At 34.1% G+C, this 21,777-nt stretch overlaps 4 protein-coding genes across 8 annotated transcripts; 2 read left to right on the plus strand and 2 right to left on the minus strand.

The window, feature by feature from the left end:
* The first annotated feature begins 4,183 nt into the window (after positions 1-4,183).
* On the plus strand, positions 4,184-5,858 carry LOC11431871 (protein ALUMINUM SENSITIVE 3). Its single transcript, XM_003625482.4, has 3 exons — positions 4,184-4,581; positions 5,108-5,353; positions 5,491-5,858. The coding sequence occupies exons 1-3, from the start codon at positions 4,276-4,278 to the stop codon at positions 5,800-5,802; spliced, it is 864 nt and encodes a 287-aa protein (XP_003625530.1). The 5' UTR covers positions 4,184-4,275; the 3' UTR covers positions 5,803-5,858.
* Positions 5,859-7,201: 1,343 nt separating this feature from the next.
* LOC11424574 (uncharacterized) lies at positions 7,202-9,537 on the plus strand. The gene is made up of 4 exons (XM_003625480.4): positions 7,202-7,499; positions 7,603-7,778; positions 8,226-8,424; positions 9,070-9,537. The coding sequence occupies exons 1-4, from the start codon at positions 7,418-7,420 to the stop codon at positions 9,291-9,293; spliced, it is 681 nt and encodes a 226-aa protein (XP_003625528.1). The 5' UTR covers positions 7,202-7,417; the 3' UTR covers positions 9,294-9,537.
* Positions 9,538-10,958: 1,421 nt separating this feature from the next.
* LOC112416407 (serine/arginine-rich splicing factor RS2Z32) lies at positions 10,959-15,245 on the minus strand. 5 transcript variants are annotated; one of them, XM_024770143.2, is made up of 7 exons: positions 15,133-15,245; positions 14,636-14,758; positions 13,622-13,661; positions 13,353-13,448; positions 11,916-12,121; positions 11,644-11,778; positions 10,959-11,535 (listed from the first exon to the last, which is right to left on the minus strand). In XM_024770143.2, the coding sequence occupies exons 2-7, from the start codon at positions 14,740-14,742 to the stop codon at positions 11,202-11,204; spliced, it is 918 nt and encodes a 305-aa protein (XP_024625911.1). In that variant the 5' UTR covers positions 14,743-14,758; positions 15,133-15,245; the 3' UTR covers positions 10,959-11,201. The 5 variants fall into 5 exon arrangements, with proteins under 5 accessions (XP_024625911.1, XP_024625909.1, XP_024625910.1 ...); XM_024770141.2 differs by having other exon boundaries at positions 10,984-11,535; positions 11,644-11,781; XM_024770142.2 differs by having other exon boundaries at positions 10,984-11,535; positions 11,644-11,781; positions 14,636-14,775; positions 15,133-15,223.
* Positions 15,246-18,547: 3,302 nt separating this feature from the next.
* LOC11432354 (ABC transporter G family member 20) lies at positions 18,548-21,139 on the minus strand. Its single transcript, XM_003625478.4, has one exon. It carries the CDS (start codon positions 21,007-21,009, stop codon positions 18,757-18,759), a length of 2,253 nt encoding a protein of 750 aa, XP_003625526.1. The 5' UTR covers positions 21,010-21,139; the 3' UTR covers positions 18,548-18,756.
* Positions 21,140-21,777: the final 638 nt, after the last annotated feature.

The raw sequence follows: 21,777 nt of genomic DNA on the forward strand, positions 1-21,777 counted from the left end.
CATTGGTTATTAAAGATGTATGACATCAACAATATTTGCTATGATATAATTCAAAGAAATGAAACAAATGCTGATTTTCCATTAAAAAAAATGTTGATCTCTTTAGCAGAAGCTTCTTCTGGATATCATTCTTTGCAGGGTGGACTTTATAAAGAAAAAATTAAATTAAATTGAAGATCTAATAATATAGTTACTTTAAAAGCTAATGAACATGTAACCAAAAAAAAAGAAGCTAACGAACAAAGCGAGTTTGACGTGCCAATTGAACAAAACATTTTATTCCATTCTATTTGATTCTTAAAATTTCAGGAAATCTATTATTTTTTTTTTTGAAAGAAGGAAATCTAAATTTTTTGTTTTGTTATATTTTGCAAAATGTATCAGATGTAAGATAAAATTTATGTATTATTTCATTCTAAACTGTATATTAAAAATTATGAAAGGTAGAGAAACATGTCTGATATATTTTTTTTCTAACAAGTAAAAGTCAATAGTACCGGTGTAATTTTGGAATTTGCAAAACAAAAAAAAAAAAAAACACACATGATATTTGGTAGAAAGGAATACGAAGATGTACTTGCAGGTCACATACATGATATTTGGGGGTGTGTTTGCATCACATGTGATGTGAAACTAGATTCCATAAAATGTCAAATATTGATAAAATGAGAACAAAAAAATCTCCACACACAAAAATGATGGTTGACACTATTGAAATATTTGAGTTTCAAGTTTCAACTACTTTCTTCCCATCTCAAAATCAGTGTGTATATGCTTCCTCCGTCTGTTTTTATAACATATCTATTGCGGTGTAAAAAAAGTGCTTGTAAAATAGTGCGTCGGTGTATTAGAGAAATTAGATTAACATCATTAACGTTGAAATACTCTCTCTACATAATCATTTTTTAGATTCATTGAAAAACTGATATATTTGGTTTATATTATAGATCAAATACATCAATTATTCAATTAACCTAAAAAAATGGTTTTTTAGTTATAATATTAGTAGTGATCAGAGGGGGTATATCGTAAAATCAGTTTAGCGTGTTTATGTCTAAGGCGCCAATGATGGTGTGTGAGGTGTATGGTTCATGCATGAGGCGCCTGCCACGGATATGGGTCATAAAAACTGAATTTTTTGGTAAATGTGAGTTTGGTCATCACCAAAAGAGATAATTATTTGGAAAACTTAAGGGCTTAGAATTGAAAACTTTTAGGTGATATTCTAGGGGTTAGAAAATACATTATAAACACTTTGGATAATGATGATTCATTGGAGGAATGATTCAAGCTTTCTCTAGTGAGGTTTAGTTGTTATCAAGTGGGGGTTGAAAGAGAAAAAAAAGGGAAATTAGGGATAGTTCTTGGCCAGCAATTGTAAATAATTTTCTAGTCATTTTTGTAACTCTCTTGAGAGAAAGAGTCATTGGTAGTGAAACATAGAGATCTTTCCTCTCTAGGCGTAGGTCATATAAGTCAAGCTGGATAACCAATTTTGATGTATTTTTTACTCATTTTTCTTTATTATTGTTCTTTGGATTGATTGTGTGGATTTACTATACATGTAGGTTTTAGATTTGTTTTAGATTAAATCCCTATCTACTTGTAGTTTAGTTTTTTATTGTCATTATTAGTTGTTTCACTTTTTTGTTGAAACTCTCAAAAATTAAGATAATAAATATTAAAATAATTAAGTCATAATATTTTGTGTGTTACTTTTAACATGTAAAACAACTTCTTCATTTAAGGTAGTAAAAATTATTTATAATTTGTAATTGCCAAAAACTACTGGTTTAAAGTTCGAATTGCTAATCAAGCTCATCAAGTCATTAGGTCACTGATCAAGATATTCTGTAACATTTATGTATTATCAATCAAATTATAAAAAAAAATGTGCTAGGAAATTATTTATTTGAAAATTTAAAAGCAATCAAATTTGTCTGTGATTTTTCCACTTATAGATAAATTAGTACGATAGTAACTTTTTTTCTCTTATCAAAATGGACCTTATGATGTGGTAGTGGCGTGACGTCCACATGGGATGTCACATACCCTCTAACATAAAAACATGAAAGAGGGACTACGACGATTGATGTGTTACAAATTTGGAGACATATTTACCTATTTGTAAAATTTAAGAGTTAAAATGATTAACACTTACAGTTTTTAGGATCAAATTCGTAACATGAAAATAAAGAAGTCATGGTAAAGAATCTCTTTAGGTTTGACCAAAGCTTTTGCATTTGAATTCAATCATAAAAATGTAAAAATATTAAAAATCCTGAGAAAGAATTTTATCAATTATTGTAGTTCCAAAAAAAATCGATAAGTAAGTTCCCTTTCCATGTTATCTTTTGATTAAGAATACAAAAGAATAGGCATTAAAAGACTAATGATTAGATACGGATGCTAAAGCCAACAGATTCTTCTCTTACTTTTTCTAATCATATTTAAATTTAAATTTAATCAATGGAGGAACACCACATGTATGGAATGGAATTGCAAGGACATGTGCCTACCAATCAAAAGGACAATTAAGAACATGGACAGTTAATACCTGTAGTGTCACGAGAGATTGCTTCAAACCCATTCTAGTACATGAACAAAAAAGATATAGTCAAAGTTTCACTAACGTGCGCCGTAACAGGACATAACAAAACTACTTACCGTCCTTGGTCGTACGTACGTCCAGTTAGTGATGTCAACTCTTTATTTATTTATTATATTATCAATTGCATAATTAATCCCTCCCTCAAAAAAAGGGAATAATTTAATCCTTGATAAAGATAAGTAATCAAGAAAGAGACAAATAATTTTTGCTGAATCAGCTGCATTGTCAGACAAGGCAAATGGTAGTAACCAATAATTTAAGAATCTGACTGGAGATGCAACGCATATTCATTCGGGTCATGGTTGGATTGATTCAGTTTCATATACAAATAAATAATAGATAAATATTTGAAAATAAAAAGTATGGTTAAATATGTTTTTGGTCCTTATAAATATATTAACTTGTTGTTTTAGTCATTTTAAAATTTTCCTTCAACTTTTAGTCTCTAAAAAATTTTCCCTTTAAAAAAAATAAAAAATTTCCACCTTCACTTTTGATCTCTCTTTTAAAGTAAACTCATAAATAAAATTTTGCATAAAAATTCATAATATTATAAGAATCTCTCAAAAAAAATTTAATTTTTTTTAACAAATCATGATTTTTTATATTTTTTATGGTTAAAAATTCATATTAAATTTATGTTTTGCTAAAAAATTATAATGTTTTTTGGTAAAGATTTTTACAATATTCTACATATTTCTGCACAATTTCATTAAAAAAAAAAATACTAAAATTAACTTTAAAATAGGGACCAAAAATAGTGATTGAAAAATTTATGGGGACTAAAAGTTGAAGGAAAATTTTAGAGGGACTAAAACGAAAAGTTAATATATTTATATGGACCAAAAACATATTTAACCATACAAAGTAAAACAAATGAAGATATGTTTTAACTGTGGTTTAGTATGTTCAAAAAGACTATTAAAATTGGAATCAAACCAACCAACAAACCTACTAATTTTCAGTTCAAATATTGATTTTGAATTAATTAATTTTGTAAAATTAATTTTATTTAAAATTGAATAAATGTAAAGTAGTTATATATAAATACATTTACGTAAAAATGAGTTGAACGAAGTGTGAAAATTACGTTTAAACATAAAAGTTAGAGATCATAGCTTTAAGTTAAAACTAATTTTGATAAATTCAATTATATTCAAGAATCATCAAACATGTCAAAATCAATTGAACACGAATCAATTATGATTGCTCCAAATGTAGAACCAAAAATAATACGCATGAATCAACAACAATGATATGTGTATTTATACCTTTAGTTTTCTTAACTCATTTAACATGTATCTCTCTTTTTCCATCACATCTTTTAACATATCATATCTCTCTTAAGATGTAAAGTAGATGTTAGATCATAAAATATTTTCCCTAAATTAATTCAGTTCGATGGAGAAACAACGAATAATCACGAAAGTAAAAAACAGACAATAGAAGAAAAAAAAATCAATAACCCTTTGTTTTATTCTATACCGATATTTCGTTATTTTTGTCACGGTACTAAATAGCGACACTCGTTTTAAAAATATTGGTAGTGTGACTTCCACTAGGCTACTCACGTTCTAGGGGAGGTTGTTTCTGACTTTACCGTGCATATATACACGTTATCATCTAAGCAACTTTTCAGCCTCATCATCACAATCATCACCACCATGGAATCAATTTTACTCAAAACCATGTTAGTCCAGAACCACACATTACAGCAGCAAGTCCCTTTTGTGGGCATGGATTTGTCATGGTTGAGTGAGTTTCTGAAAGGCATGGTGAAACCTGTTTGCGCCACTGCAGTGGTGTTTCTTGCATTAGGCTTGTCCTTCTCTCAGAAACTTGGTCTTGAGGTGGAGATGATTATTGCTGTTCTTAGAGCTTTTCTTCAACTCTCTATTATTGGCTTTGTTTTGCAGTTCATATTCAACCAGGATAACTCTGGATGGATCCTCCTAGCATACCTTTTCATGGTCTCTCTATTTTCTCATTCATTTTTTAACGTTGTTCAAGTTTAACTGCCCCCTTTTCTTAGTTTTGGAAGTTCTCTACATTTTGTTTCAAGTTAGGAAATTGTTCAATTAATGTTTTTGTCTATCAATGATTTCAAACAATATTGGTGTGGTACAAATAAGCCACTTGGATCTCTTAAGTTTGTGAAGCATCATGTGATCAGGTTTTTTATCTGAATTATGTATATCAAAATTCACCGGTTTTGAAGAGTCGATCATTTAAAACTTTGAAGAATTTAGTCTCAGCAATTGTGCACGAAAAATGAGATACAATCCAAAATTTTATGGTCTCTTTCTAAAAATATCTTCATATGTTGATAAATCATGTAAAAAAGGACAGTAGTAAATAGTTTGACGATTAATGATTAAGTTAATATGAAGCTCATGTAACTTGTTGATTAAGTTGCTCTGTTTGCAACTTTGTTGAATTTAATAAGAAATTCAGTTAATCAAAATCTAGACTAATCTATATGTTGTTTTATTGTAGGTTTCTATTGCTGGTTATACTGCGGGTCAACGTGCGAAACAAGTGCCTCGTGGAAAATTGGTAGCCGGGGCTTCCATTCTAACAGGAACTGCCATAACTATGTTTGTTCTAGTGGCACTCAGCGTCTTCCCTTTCACTCCCAGATATATCATCCCTGTTGCAGGCATGATGGTTGGAAACTCAATGACCGTTACCGGAGTTACCATGAAAAGACTCAGAGACGACATCAAAGCACAAATGAACTTGGTATGTCATCTAACACGAACCTCCTTCAGCGTCCCAAATCATTATGATTTCGACGATAGTATTTGTTTGAAAATTGTACTAATAAATAGAAATATAGTAGATTTAATTAATTTCTATATCATATGAATTTATGCCAGGTTGAGACGGCATTGGCTCTTGGTGCAACCCCAAGACAAGCAACACATCAACAAGTGAAAAGGGCATTGATCATAGCACTTTCTCCAGTGGTGGATAACACAAAAACAGTGGGTCTAATATCCCTTCCAGGGGCCATGACTGGTCTCATTATGGGAGGGGCATCACCCTTGGAAGCCATTCAGCTACAAATTGTTGTGATGAATATGATGATTGGAGCTGCAACTATTAGTAGCATAATGGCTACATATCTATGTTGGCCAGCATTTTTTACCAAGGCCTACCAATTGGAAACCAAAGTCTTCTCAACTTGATTTGATTAATTATAAATTAATTTAATCCAACTTGACTTCCAAGGGATACAGCCAAATTAAGTCTATGTGTATATTTTAGTAGCCGTAATTTTTTTGTTTGATATGTCTATCAATGGGGTTTTTTTGACAAAAGAAAATCTTAATATGATAATTGCAAGAGGATAACAAAAAGAATTTGATCTTTCTATTTTTTGGTTGCTTAAAGGATTGGATTACTTTAGAACGAGTTTAGAGTATAAAGTATGAAACAATTGTCATAAAAAAATTATGGAATCAAAATTTTATTCATAAATTATACAAAATAAGTTTTTGGCAATAAATTTTCTAGTCGGTAGTCATGAAAATTTGTTAATTTGGATTTCAATAAAATTGAATTATAAATTGTTCTACGTACGAATGAATGAAACACTTGAACTTTATTTAAATGCACAAAGGAAAGCTAGCTGAAAATTGTGCATCTATATAGTGCAGAATGGGAAGCATCTAGTTCAATTGCTGTTGTCCACTTAAATTCACAACGAACGATTAAAAGAAAAAGTTAACACTCACAAATTGACAATAATTTGATCGAATATATAGTTGAAGACGTCCCTATCTATGGTTTGACAGTATTGATTCTTGCTTTATTAGTAAGATTCTGATTTCCAGAGAGCAAAAAACAAAATTATAATAATTCTATGACAACAAACATAATATTTGGATTTAACATGATGCAGTGTTCTATTAAAAACTTGTTTACACACTAGAGATACTATTTGTGAAGACATTTTAAGTTTAACAAAATAATATTATCTCTGTGATTCATAGATATGTTTCCAAAAATGTTTACACCGTTATTCATAGAAATTCATCTCTTAATACTTCTTAATTATAAGGTTTTTTTTTTTTTAACTACTTGCTTAAAAGGTTTGAAAGAGTATAGACTATAACTATGGGTTATCTTAAAACGTTGGTTGTACTTAACTTTTTGTACAAGAAAAGATAGTTAGATAGTTAGATCATTGACTTTGTTTTATTTTGTTGTTTTGGTAGGAAAAGAGGGGCAAATGTCCTTATTGACTTTATTATATTCATTATTTTTAAGAAGAACAAAACTTTAAAATTAGAGTAAAAAGAAAATAACTTCAATGTTTATGTCTAGTGGTTAAAAGACATATTTTCAATTAAAAGAATTTAAATTTAAATTTATTGAATAACAAATGTATTTGTTCTATATTACATTTACATATTAAATACATTATAGTTATTCGATAACTTTAAAAAATAAGATATTTATAATTGAGATTGGAGGAAGTTAGAGTAAGTTTTTTTTTCCTTGAATTGAATTACTTTTTCTTCACTTAAAATTTCTGAAAAAAGGTAAAAATATATATATATATTTTGTACCAAAAGAATCCAGTTTGTTCCATACTTCCATTAAATAAAGCAGCTGCGACCCAGCCACCAACCTTTGAACCTTTCCCGCGACATATTATTCTTCCTTGGCGATCACCTTCAAACGTCGTCGTTTAACATTCAAAGACCTTCGAATCCGATCCATTATTCACCAAATCCAATTCCTCTAAATTTCAATTTTGTATGTTAATTCTTAATCGATCACCCAAATTTCCTTGCAATGTCCGTTCAACATCTGCAAAATTCTAGGGTTTCTCGCCTCTTCTTATTCTCCTTCATATTCTTCTTCACCTATTTTCCAGGTCCTTAACAAACACCTCATTTCATTCATATATCTCAGCAAAGTTTTCATGTAATTTGATATTGATTATTCAACTTTTTTTTTTTTTTTTTTTTGTTTCACAGGTTTGGTATTATCCGCGGTGGTGACCCTAAGTTCCATTGAGATTTTCACAACCCATGAGTGGCTAAGACCCACTCCATCTGTCTATTTTCGATGTAGCGGCGACAACAAAACCATTTTACCTGATGTCAAAAAAAAACATGTTCTTTATGCTTTTAAGGGTGAAGAGTCTTGGCAGGTTGCTACTCTTTTTGTTTTCTTGTGTTTTGCATTCCTTCGCATTTAATTATTGCTAATTAATTGATATTATATTAAGGGCATGTTTGGATTGACTTATTTGAGCTTATCTTCTGGTATAAGTGTATTTGTGAGACTGTTCGCAATACCGTATGAAAACAATTTTGACATGTATATAAGTTGTTGTTTTATGCTTATTTCCATTAGCTCTTCGTGGTAGCTCATAGCTAATACATACACACTTATATGATTAGCGCTTATGCTATAAGTCTTTAATTAAGTTGTTTATCTAAATAGGGTCTATGTGTTTGTTAGAACCATTTTTAGTTTCATTTTTCAACTCTTGCTGATTGGCTTAGGAAACTGAAACATAGTTGTATACAATTCAGGTGTGTTTGGATCTTTAGTTTCAATTAGCAACTACTGAGATTTTGCTTTGTGCTTTCAGCCTTTGACTGAATTTACAGCTAGAAAGTGCAAGCGATGTGGATTCTATGAGAAAGACAGTGTTCTTTCTGATGATGAATTTGATGAGTGGGAGCTGTGTCCTTCTGATTTTACTGCCCCTGATGGAAAATATGTCCACTTCAAGGAAAAAGAACTTAATGCTAGTTTTATATGCCCTGAATGCTTATCTTTTTCTAATGGTGAGCCTCTTGCAACCTTTGAAATTTCTTTTACTGCTATCGTGATATTTGTCCATGCAAACTACTTTGTTGATGCCACTGCAGCAATTATTAAGTTGATCAAAAGAAGTTAATTACAAATTTGGTTATTGATTCTTCCCATTTCTAGTAATGATGTATGATACTTACACTTTGGTGCATTTATTTCAAATTAGTGTAGATGACTATAATCATTTATTGTAGAGGAGTTTCTGACCAAAGGATACTTGTGTGTATTTATTTAGATAATTTAGCTGAGAATCTAAGGGAAAAGATATATCCTGAAACTTTCCCCTGTAATCAACAAACGCATTTATCTTTGATGCTATAACCTTCGGTAGTTAAGTATCATTCCACCTTTTGGGATAAGGCTTGAACGCTTCATTGTTGTTGATATTAGTACCATACATGATACATCTGAAAGTTTTTTCTTCTCAATGATGATTATTTATTTTGTCGTTGTGGATCTGGAAACCACTGGTCATTCCTGTGTTTGTTCCTTTTATACATCTAAATAAACCTCGAAATTATTTTTCTGGCGATATATGCTTACATCTATACCAGTATACTAGGTAATCTCTGAAATTGTATGTTTTGCAAAGAAATTAATTGTGTTCATATGTACAGATACTATATCTGCATCTGACGGGAATCATAAAGGAAAGGGAATGAATGTGGGAGTTATCGTTTTGCTTACCGTTTTGGTTTCAACTGTACTGATCGCGGGAGCCGTGGGAACATATAAGTACTGGCAAAAGAGGAAGAGAGAACAGGATCAGGCTCGATTTTTGAAGTTATTTGATGAAGGTGATGACATTGAGGATGAGCTCGGCCTTGGCACAATCATATGATAGTTTAACAAATTTCCTTCTGTACAGTAGGCTTTTCTCTCACAATTTTGTTGATGAAAATATATTTTGGTTTGGCGTTCAAATTTCACCATAAGAGATAGTTCTAGTTTTCAATGTGGACAGCAATAATGCTACTGTCTATAGTCACCTGTACAGACTACACATTTTATATGGTACTTTATCTGACAAAACTGCCCAAACATAAGTAAAAATACATCCATTGATTCTTCCATTTTTCAAATTAGATTAAAGACTAAATTAAGTGTACTGTGTAATACTGGTGGGGTGAAGACCCAGATGTCGTCAAGGGTTTGTGTATGTTTGGCAGAAATGAATTTTTACCAGCCACTGCAGTAATAATCTCAGTGGTTGATAAAAAATCCAACGACTACCGGCAAATCCTGGTCAGCACTTCGATAAATTCATAAAGCTTTCTTGAGACGTTTTGAATATTACGTTTATTTAGCATAGACTGAAATGTTACATCTGTTTTTTATTTTCAGTCGTTGATTTGTACCATGATTTTGTATAACTTATAAATCTTTAGTTCTCACGTTTATACTAGAAGTTTATAATTACTGAGTAAAATAAAAAATCATCAGAAACTTCAAAAAATCTTGTCTTCCATTATACACATGTCGACTATTTGATCTCAATTCATATTTATATAGTTCCACTATCTAGTACAGTTATCAGATAGTGTACTCTCCTTTTTAACTAAAGTTCTGTTTGGTTGGAGGTGAATGGAGAAGGGTAGGGGCGGAGGTGTGGAGGATGGGATTATTTTAAACTTGGACAAAGTTGTCTTCGTGAGCATAACTCAATTGATATGGACATTACAAGTAATATGCAGGGGTTGAGTTCGAACAGTGTATTCCCCCGCTTATTCACCTTAGGTTAATTTCTGGCCAACAACTAGTTGACTAAAATAAACCCAAGTCTTACTAATGGGGCACAAAGTTGGATATATTATTATTACGAAGAATCAAAACCCAAGTCTTCAAGTAGTAGTAACAACCGCAAATTAATAAGAAGACTTGGATATACATATGCGTTCCAATTGAATCCAACCGACAAATAGGATAGAAAAGAGTTGCATTGATCATTGATTGAGTCAAATTAGTGAAGTCTGAAGCCTGATGATGAACAACTGTGACTACTAACTTCAGAAAAATGTCATCTGGATTTGACCAACAGGAGAATGCCTCATCAAAATGTCTCTTCTCATTCCTAAGAAAAACAAGTTACATTTTCAGAAACCAGCTGGGGTTTTGTCCAATAATGGGGCACAAGAACATCCATATATTGAGCTGCATCCAACAGACTTCTTCAACCCGACCAGTTATGCCTAAAAAAGGTGCAGTCTTTTCCTCCCACACCATATCCCCCACACGTCAACATGACAACTATAATTTGCCTCTCTTGCTGCGGGTTTATAGACAGAATTATATCTTTCATAAGTTCAAAAACAAATTATGAAAAATAAATTATGAAGATATTTTTCATAAGTTCAAAAACAAGCCAACCCAACCAGGACCAAGCGGAGATGACAAATGTGGCTTCCAAAATCCCATGCACTAAAATTAAGTCTCGATAGATTATCATTTTTCATAATAGCACTAATGTAAGAAAAAGGAACTAGAACTCTAGGATTTGAAGATGCAGTTTTAAAATTTCTCACAAGCAAATATATTTAAAGTTATGCAATGTTAGAAACTTATTTTCAAACAAGTAACAATTGTTGCAACCAACAGAGGTTTAAAAATTTAAAATAGCATACACAACCATTGTTCATAACCATAAGCATCATTAAGCATTCAAAAAGAGATGGATATAGTGCATTTCATAAACAAAACATATGAATATCCTTGGCCACGTCCTGAGCTGATTTATAAGAAAAAATACTTCTTAAGGTGATGGAGAGCGACGATTGTTGTCATCATCCTCCTCTACGGGGCTCCTATCCTCATCCCTGGGGCTGCGGCTGCGGCTTCTGCTGCGCCCATTAGCCTTAGGGCTATCATCATTGTCCCTTGAGGGGCTTCTGCTCTTCACTCTAGCACCATCACTGTAATCAGACCCATCTTGGGTTGCAACCACCCTATCATTCCCAGGAGATGTGCTCTTTTGTGGACTGCCTTCAGGAGATCGACTATACTTCCTTGACTTGGAGGGCGGAGGACTCCGTGATCTATCTGAAGCAACCGGGCTTCGATCTCTTCTGACAGGAGATCTTGATCGGCTGGAAAGAACAAGAGCACCCAATGTTCAGCTTATAAGTAAAGAACAATTATGTGTACTTAAGTAAAAGCAAATAATCTTGGACTATTTACTGCTTTCAAGTACTGACCTATAGCTGCGAGCCGGGCTGTAGCTTCTGTCACGGCTTCTGCCTCTCCTAGGAGAACGAGACCTGGCTGGAGATCGAGACCTGGCTGGAGAACGTGACCTGCCTGGAGAACGTGAAACACTTCGTGCATGTCTGCTGCTAGAACAAGTCAAATTGAAATCATCAGTTGAAGGCTCAGAAAATCCATTAGAAAGCATTGTTGCAATGAACAGATCAAGAATAAATTAACATTACAGCACCAGTGTGCTTGGAACCCCAACACCATGGCCTACCTCAATTTTTTTGGACTGTTCTTGCAGTTCTTTTCGATATGACCTCTCTCCCCACAGCGGTAACACTTGTTCTTCCAATCCCCAGCTTTGCAATCTCGAGCCCAGTGGCCATCAATGCCACAGTTAAAGCAGCGTCCAGATCCAGGAGGTGGACCTCGACCCAAATATTCCCTAGAATCCCGAGAATCACGGGAACCCCGAGGAACCTGAATGGTTTAAAGCCCCAAAAAAAAATAGCAACATCATCAGAAATACCAGGGAACAAGTGCAAATGATTTTATGTGAAGTATTTAAGCCAACAGTCAAAGTAAAGCATAAATTCAAGCCATAAAAATAAAAGACAACAGACCAACAATGTAATCATAAATTAATCACTTTTTATTGTGCTGCTAATGTTGTCATTAACGTAATTACTTTTTATTATGCTGCTATATAGCAAGAGGAAGAGTTAGTTACCAATTCCAAAACCAAAATAAAGCTAGTAAACCTCCTTGAAAATTACAAAGTTAAATTGAAGGCTCTTCTATTCATCTTCAAGGGATAATCCCAATTAGAAATTTAAAACAGAATGTGCCAAAAAGCAAGAATAGTGAACTATAAGACAATAAGGATTATCAAAGAGTTAGTTACCAATTCCAAAACCAAAATAAAGCTAGTAAACCTCCTTGAAAATTACAAAGTTAAATTGAAGGCTCTTCTATTCATCTTCAAGGGATAATCCCAATTAGAAATTTAAAACAGAATGTGCCAAAAAGCAAGAATAGTGAACTATAAGACAATAAGGATATCAAAGAGTTAGTTACCAATTCCAAAACCAAAATAAAGCTAGTAAACCTCATTGAAAATTACAAAGTTAAATTGAAGGCTCTTCTATTCATCTTCAAGGGATAATCCCAATTAGAAATTTAAAACAGAATGTGCCAAAAAGCAAGAATAGTGAACTATAAGACAATAAGGATATCAAAAAGCAAAAATATCCCTTGCATACAGATATACAGACATACAGATATCGGACAGACATACAGATAAGCATCCCTTGCAAATTGCCAATACTATCTCCGGAATCAAATAAAAGCAAAAATTGGTCAAATAAAGGTGATGAATTTGGTCCTAATTTTGGACCAATTAGGACAAAATTCAAAAACTATCTTTGACATAAAATTTGGACCAAATTCATAAACTTCCTTTGACCAATTTTTGCTTATATATGAAATCAAAGGGAGTGTGTAATTATATGCGACTATCAGATTAGACACTCGTCAAATATATACATGGATGGAGCAAGCACTTTCAAATGAAACATCTAAAGCATCAGCATTAAAAAGGAACATCAATACAAAAAAAAAAAAAAAATCCTTGAAAGCTAATTATAAAAGAGACATAACAAAGAAACAAAAAAAAAAGGTGTAATAAGTACAGCCGGAAATTAATTCCTACCCCTTTTGCAAATTCCACAATAAGACGACTTCCATCAATATCACGACCATCCAAATTGTATCTTGCATCATCAGCATCTCGAGGATCTCTAAATTCCTGCTCAAAATATGTAAGGAACAAGCCACAAAAGTAACACAAATCTTACCGCACAATCTATAATTGAACTCCCCCCGAGTAGAGATAATAGAAGCCACCTTTGGGCAGAGCAAAGAACAGAAATCAAAGTGAAAATAAAAAAGTAACAAACACGGGAAAGGGTAAGAACTTACAACAAAGGCGTAATCATGCTTCATATCCACATCTCGAACGCTGCGGAAATGGTTTCCATAAACAGTAAGGCCATCATTACTTAACTACTGGAACTGTATGATACTTCGCCCCTCAAAGACGAACTAAACACCAGTTTGTGATTGTTGCCAATTCCATAAAAACACGCAATAACATTACAGAAAGAATCGCCAAAGTCAACACTCAGGTAGGAATTTCCACCAATTACACCAAGATTACACCAAGGCCACCCTCCCACCACAGACCTCCGGGTTTAGTGAAAACCCAAAAACCTTCAACAAGATCATTTAAGTTAAAAATGACACCTGTGGGATACGGTTCCCACGCATAACATGAGGTATAACCAACATAAATCCAAGCCCAAAACAAAGCTTGGAAAGAACCTGTATATTGTTCCCTAACTTTAGAAATAGGGCCTATTTGGATTGGCTTAGTTGAGCTTATCTACTGAATTAAGTTTAGTGAGACTGTTGAAGAAATTTTTTGAAAACAGCTTTTGACTATTTTAATAAGCTTTTTTGAGTTTATTTTCATAAGTTCTCCAATATAGGTTATGAAAACAACTTGCAACATATACAAAAAGAATTTAACTTTATTTCATCTATTATTAACGAAATAGCTTATAGCTTATGTAAGCATATACATAAGCTGCAAATAAGTTGTTTATCCAAACAGGCCCACAGACAATGGCACCCCATGCCAAACCCATCACTAATCTAGCTCGGTTGCAAATCAACAAAGGAAGTGACACAAGGAGACATGGTAATAATTTTCCATTCATAAATTGGTAAAGCCTAAACAAATCCGACAAACACAACAAGGTCTGGGATCTCCTCTAATAGTCTAGGAATTAGATACACAACCAGACATGGAATGTGATAGAACTAACAATTGCACACAAAATAATACAAAAGACAAAAATTGCATAAAGCAAAACCCAATTAAACAATTGTGAATGCAATTGAAATTAAATCAGTGTAAAACTTGAAAATTACCTTCCATATCTGCTGAAGACCCGCTCCAGATCACGGGAACGAGTTCGTGAAGACAAACGACCCACATAGAGGCGGGTATTGCCATACTTATCATCGTAGCGAGGCATTGTCGATATCTTCTAGCTGTATGCAATCAATAACTGAAATTGGGTTATGAATCAACAAAGTGATTGGAAACAAAAAAAAAAATCTCTTTTTCTCTTGATGGTAAAGTAGATAAACAGTTGAAATTAAACACCCAAAAAAAAATACGAGCATAGATAGATATTGTCTAGATCTAATTGAAATCAAGCTACGAAATTTAAATCGAAAAACAGAGAAATACAAACCGATCGATGAAATTGGAAACTGGGAATTGAATGGTTAAAGGGTGAATCAATTGAAGGCGATATGCATGCAATTACAAGATCCGATGGAAAAATAAAAAATTGAAAGGGAATAGGAAAATGAAATTGAATTGAATTGGGGAAAAGAGAGAAGAGAATGAGGATTGGTACCTTGGAGGAGATTGCCGAAAACCTAACACTTTGAAACTGGATCGGCTTCTTACCTTGCGTTTCACTATTTATATCAAGTGCGCTGCCAATGTCTTATTTTTGGAGTAAGTTGGGTACATGGGCCTAGTGGGCTTCTTATGATACGATCTTATAATGGGATCTTCTGCGATACATCACATAAATTTATTGTTTTAACGATCATTTTATAAAATAAAAAGTTATTTATCAATATTTATATTTTAGAAAATATCATTTTATAAGAAAAACTATCATTTTATTATTTATAAGAATCATATTAAATTTTTAACATTTTCTCATAAAAAATCATAAATATTCTTTGTTATGAGTAACAAAAAAAAAAAAAATTATTTCGTCGACACTTTTGATAAATAGATTCAATATTATAATTGTTAATGATAGAATACAATTGTTTTTCTTAAAAAAGCAACTCGTTTAATTATTTAATTTAACGATTTGGTGTACCGGTACACTCAAATTTTTTAGTATACCATAAAATTTGTCTCTTATAATAAGGACCGTGTTCTTTTTCCACCTTGCGAGGTCTCACGCGCCCTATATAGTTCGGATTTTAGAATCCAAACTTCATAAAAACCCTATAAACCTTTAAAAACACGTTGAAATATTTCAAATCTTAATATCTAAAAAGGTGTGCAAGAAACTCGTAGGGTGGACAAAGTAATGACCTATAATAGGATATTTGCCAAAAATAAAATAGCTTAGTAACTTGTACTTGCACCATAAACATTTATTATTCTGACCCTATAGTCGATTTGTTCTTTGTGGTTTTGTGAAACAATTGTTGAGTGTCGGATTGATGTTGAGAGTATACTTTTAATCGCTATAGTTGTGGTTTGATTGACTTTGGTGTATACTTTATAAATTCACCTACATGAATACATAAAGGTTAAAATATGTATTTCATCCTTGCAATTAGGGGTCGTTTAAAAATTGGTCTTTGTATTCGCTAATCCTTGCAATTTACCTTTGTATTGTTTAATCATTTAAAATTTCGTCCCTCTCCCCACTTAATCAATGCCACGTCACTAATTTGATGACGTGGCAATCACTGTCACACATGAAATTCCAATTTTACCCCGGGGTTTTCAATTCTTTCTTCAATTTCACGTGGCAATGGACGAAATTTTAAATGATTAATGATTGCAAGGCTAGTTTGCAAGGATTGGCGAATACATGGACCAATTTTTAAACGACTCCTAATTGCAAGGATGAAATACATATTTAAGCCATACGAAAATGGTCGTGTTTAGCAATGACGGATCTAGGACCCACTTTCCAATATCTACCACACACCTATTTTTTTGGTTCGACAATAGAAATAATCTTGAAAAAACTATGTGGTTGTGTTTCTCCTACCCAAACTTCATTTCAAAACCAGATATTAACGTCATTACCAACTTTTCTCCCGACTACTTTATAGAATCAGTTTCCCCTTCGTCTAATAAGGTCACCTTGCTCAAGTCTCTCCACCATATTGAATATTTCTTATTCATTCCAATCCTACTTGCTTTCAATACCTTCTTCCAAAAGAAGAAAAACATATGCTTCGTTATCATGCACCACTTCCATTTAGATAAATTAGTATGTTGAAAATCACCAAATCCTTCACTCCTAACTCACCACATAACTTTGGCCTACACGCCTCACTCCATTTTACTCAACTTGTTTTTGTTTTCCTCTGTCACCCTTCCCCACAAAAACTTCCTTTGCGGCGAGTTAGGCGTGAAGGAACTGATCGAGTTCAACAAACTCATTTTTCTAAATGGAAGAAATGTATAATAACTAAACAATTTTTTTTTCCTTATAGAAAAAGGACAATTTCGAGGTAAACACAACTTGATATTCTAAAAGGTGACATGTAGAATGTTGGGATCAATCCCAATACTAGATTAATAAAAACCACACTTCCTCCAAAATTAACATATCTACTCCTCTAAGAATGTAACCTTTATTTATTGCCTCTACCATCGGGTTTCACGTTGAAGCTCTTCTTGAATTTGCTCCACCAGATGGCCAAGATAAGTAAACAAAAAAATTCTCACTTTGCAACTCATAATCTTCGTTACTTCCTCTACATTTTGCAAAATTAACATTTAACCCGAACATTAATTAAATCCACTTAAATATTACCTTCATTGCTCAAAGATTATCGATACAAATCTCACCAATGAATAAAGTATCATCAACATAATGTGGATGAGATACAACCACCTCCGGATTCTCCACTAGGAACCCTTTACAATATTTATATCCTACCGCTTTTCTCATTAATGATCCTCAACCCCTCCGCCACCAAAAGGATAAGAACTATGCCAGCTATCCTACCGCTTTTAAACCTCTACTTATAGCAATTTCCTCCCTTAGATTTCCATACACCAAAACCGGCAAACTACCAGAGAAAACACAAGCCCGTATCCAACCAACCCATCCACCTATCGTCAAAGCCAACTCCCTAAACATATATTAAAAAAATTCCAACCAACTGAATTGTAAGTTTCTTCAACATCTACAGATTAAGCTATTCTTTTAACCTTTTCGCACAAACCAAATTCCTGAACAACCAACACTCCATGCACCAAATACCCCCCTTTTATAAATGCCGATTAATTCTTTGAAAGCAAGTCTGTGGTCATTACCTGAGTCTCTTTGCCAATACCTTATAGAAATCAATACCTTAGGCCGGCGATTCTACTTCCTCAATAGGGAAGATGAAACCGGCACATACTCGAAGCTAAATATAGAAGCAATGCAGAGTGGTCCCTTACGTCTCATTGTGTGTTGTGAAGTTTTTGTCAACTAGGTACATAATGTGCCACATAATCGAGTTGAACTATTGATAGAGCGACTTAATTAATCAATGTTCAGTAAAGTTAGAGATCAATTAGAAATTTCTCTAAAATAAGGGACGAGGTGATTCATGTGTTAAAAGTCATGAACATTTTAGAGTATGAGTGCTATCTGACATCTAAATTTGCAGTGATATTTGAGGTAAACGAAAACTACTAGAAAATTAAAGATTAAGCATGAAAATAAATTGAGGATATATATAAATTAAGGAAAATTCTACGGTGAAGTTATGAGAATGACTTTTCTGGTGAAGTTAAATGATTAATCATTAAGTATTTATGTATTGTGTCATTATATCTTTACTTATTACAATTTGTGTCCCTAATTAAATAAAAATTAAACATAGATTATCATTTGTGCACTAAGATTGAAATTTCCCTTAATATTTTGTATGCGGACTGATTTGTAATAAGGTAAAGTTTAGTTTTAGAGTGGTGCACTAGCAGGACACTAGACATGACATTTGCAGTTATATTATTAGCTAAAAAAAATAACTTTTTCAATACTTAAAAAAAAAAAAAAAAAAAAATTGCACCGTAGAAGCCCCAATTAATTAATCCAACTAAAAAATAAAATTATACTAGAAATACAATCATCATCTTTTTTTAAAAGAAAAGCACAAGATCACCGTTGATAATTAAACTAGCCTTAATCACAATGATACATGAACCTATTTGTAATATTGTTTTCATGCTACAATACTCTCTCAATATGATTATTACAATATGATTTTTGTGTCTATTTCCTCTTGTTCTTGCTCCCAAATAGCAACGCCAAGTAAAAGAGGAAGCGAAAGAAGAATCCCAGAGCAATGGTGATGAACAAGCAGTTCCATTTACTAAGTTGTGTGACTCCTTGCTGCTTCAGTATATCAGCTCCAGTAACAACACAAGTAGAACTCGTTATGTTAGTCCCTAGTGTACTACTCAAGCTCTTCAACAGCTCAACCTTCAAACTCCCTGGGACATCACCAAGCGGAGTGTTATCAAACATCTGAATCCCTTTGACGAAGCACCTTGGTGGCTTAATATCAAACTCATTCTGAAGCACTCCTTCAAAAGGGTACTTCACCAGTGATAGGTAATGGAACCATATCCAGTAAGGTGGAATCCTATCCCTACTTATGAAGAATCCACTGAAGAGAAGAAAGTAAGCTAAAATAGCAACCACAACGGTGAAACCAAGCATCACATGCGAAACAACGCCGGAGAGGAACGTGACGAAGGAGCTCCCAGCCCAGAAGGAAGCTAAAATGGTGAAAAAGTAAAAGAGGAAACCAGATGTCCCGCCGGCAAGTCCAACAGACCAAAAAGTGGTGACGGAGAAGGCGAAGGAGAGGAAGATGAGTGCAGGGAGAGAGATGATGGAGTGTGCAAGGACATAGGAAGAACGACGGTAAGCGTTGTAAGCAGTTTCTCTCATGAAAATGTAACGCTCTTGAAGGAAAACGGGGATAGCTTCAGCACAAGTGTAGAAGGTTGTTGACATGGCAAAGGCGAAGAAACCCAAACGCTCTTGAACACCTTTTGGTGAATCGTCAAGACGGTAAAAGATGGTGGCCAAGATTCCTCCGGTAACCAGAACTGCACCGAGACGGATTCCGAATAATTCCGGCATCCGTCTTGAGTTTAGTAGAGACCGTTTTCCAATAACCGCCATTTCAATCCAAAACGGATTTGCAAAAGTGGCAACTGAGGACGCAATTGAGTTACCGTTGCCATTACCACCGTTAGTTCCTGAGACTAATTTCCCTCTTGAGATACTCGCACTGATGGCGTCTTTTAACGACATTTTAGGTCCGTTAACGGCAGTTACAGATGCTGGTTTATACTTTAACTGCCATGACTTGTTGAACTCTACAAGGCTTTTTGTTCCTCCGGGATTTTCTTCAAGCTCACGGATTAGATCCAGTGCGAATTCTGTCTTGTTCTCGTTTTCTGGTATGGGATGGCCGAATTCATGGAAAAAACTAGGGAGGTTCGCCGGAGAGCCGCTGTAGACGGTTTGTCCATGGGAAAGGAAGATCAAACGGTCTAACAAACCGAGGATTCTGTAGCTTGGTTGATGAACGGTCATCATGACGATGCTACCGCTCTGAGCAATTCTCTGCAAAACCTTCACCACCATGTAAGCGCTTGTAGAGTCAAGTCCAGAGGTTGGTTCATCCAAGAACAAAATGATTGGATCGTGGATGATGTCTGTGCCGATGGAGACACGGCGGCGTTCTCCACCGGAAACACCACGGTGACCTTCATCTCCGATGACAGTTGAGGCAGCGTTGCGGAGACCGAGCTGGTCGATGAGTGCTTGGACACGAGCTTTTTTCTTTGATTTGGAGAGAGAGCGAGGGAGACGAAACTCAGCAGAGAACATGAGAGTTTCTTCCACGGTGAGCATGGGGAAGAGAAGATCGTCTTGCATGACATAAGCTGATATAACCTTTTGAAGACTTGACTCCAAAACGTCACCGTTTAGAGTTACAGTGCCTTTGAGAGACTCTTTGGAAATTCTGTCAGCGAGAGCGTCGATGAGAGTTGACTTGCCGGAGCCACTTGCACCAAGAACTGCCATGATTTCACCGTCTCTTGCTTCACCGGAGATATCATTGAGGAGAATCTTGGTGCCGTTTGGTTTTGTAATTTCGGGTTCTTCATCTGTTGGAAGAGCACTTTTTTTGGAGGAGAAGCAAGTCATCTTTTTGTTGAGCTTTACACTGTAAGTTAAGTTGGTGAAAGAAAGGAAAAAAGGTGGGGGAATGGTGGTGGAAGAAGAAGATGAAGAAAGGTCAAGAACATGGTGAGGTTGAGGATTTTTGTTGTCGTTTTGAGCATCTTCGACGCGTTTAAGGAGTTCACCAAGCGTGGGAGAAACATGAGTTCGTGTTCTTTGAGGATTAGGAACAAGTTCCATAGATTGGTTGAAGAAAGGAAGCATGTCGTGGTGGGAAACTTGGTCTGGAGGCGTGGGAGATAAGTGAGACATAGGTTTCATATTGCATGCATGGGTGAGTCAATCAATCAATATGAATCATGAGATATGCATGATTCAACTTGCTTGAAGAGAATGGAATTAATGGACTTGTATATATAAAGGTAGATAAGATGATGAGTGGGTGTTTGGTAATTCAAAATAGTCCAACTCCAAACCCATACGTTGCTTGCATAATTTAACTTAACTAGGATTGGATTAGCAGGTGCATGTGTAGGTAAGAGGAGTTGTGATATTTTTGCAAGCTACTACTATTAGCTAAGCTAGCTCTTTGACGCCATCTTACTACTTTACCGACAATCCTTAGTGCTACATTATTACTGCCTCAAACAACACTGTTTAAGCGGTTAAAATGAAGAGGAGTGCTATTCATCACAAGGTTGGTGGGTGGAAATAAAACTGATGGGCCCAGCTATCGTGGTCTTTTCTGAAAAATATATTTGTTGCATGCAGCAGCATTTCTCTAAAATTGTGTAACTATTACTTTTTCATGTTTTAATTTCCATTTTCACAACAATGTTAGCTTGAAAGAAATAGAAAAAAAACGAGATTATATGCACCTTACATTATTACTTTTATGCGTTTAGCTTTGAACACAACTCAATCAAAATTATGTCTGCCTGCAGTCCTTTACATTTTGTTTGCACCGTTAGTCTTCAAGTTATGCACATTTTGTAATATTGTCCTTTCTATTATATTTGTGATTGTGCGAACCACAATTATTTTCACAGCTAGATATAAACAACGTTTGGATTTATCATGTCTTACATT

This window comes from Medicago truncatula, chromosome 7, assembly GCF_003473485.1.
Source record: "Medicago truncatula cultivar Jemalong A17 chromosome 7, MtrunA17r5.0-ANR, whole genome shotgun sequence".
NCBI classification, from domain to species: Eukaryota; Viridiplantae; Streptophyta; class Magnoliopsida; order Fabales; family Fabaceae; genus Medicago; species Medicago truncatula.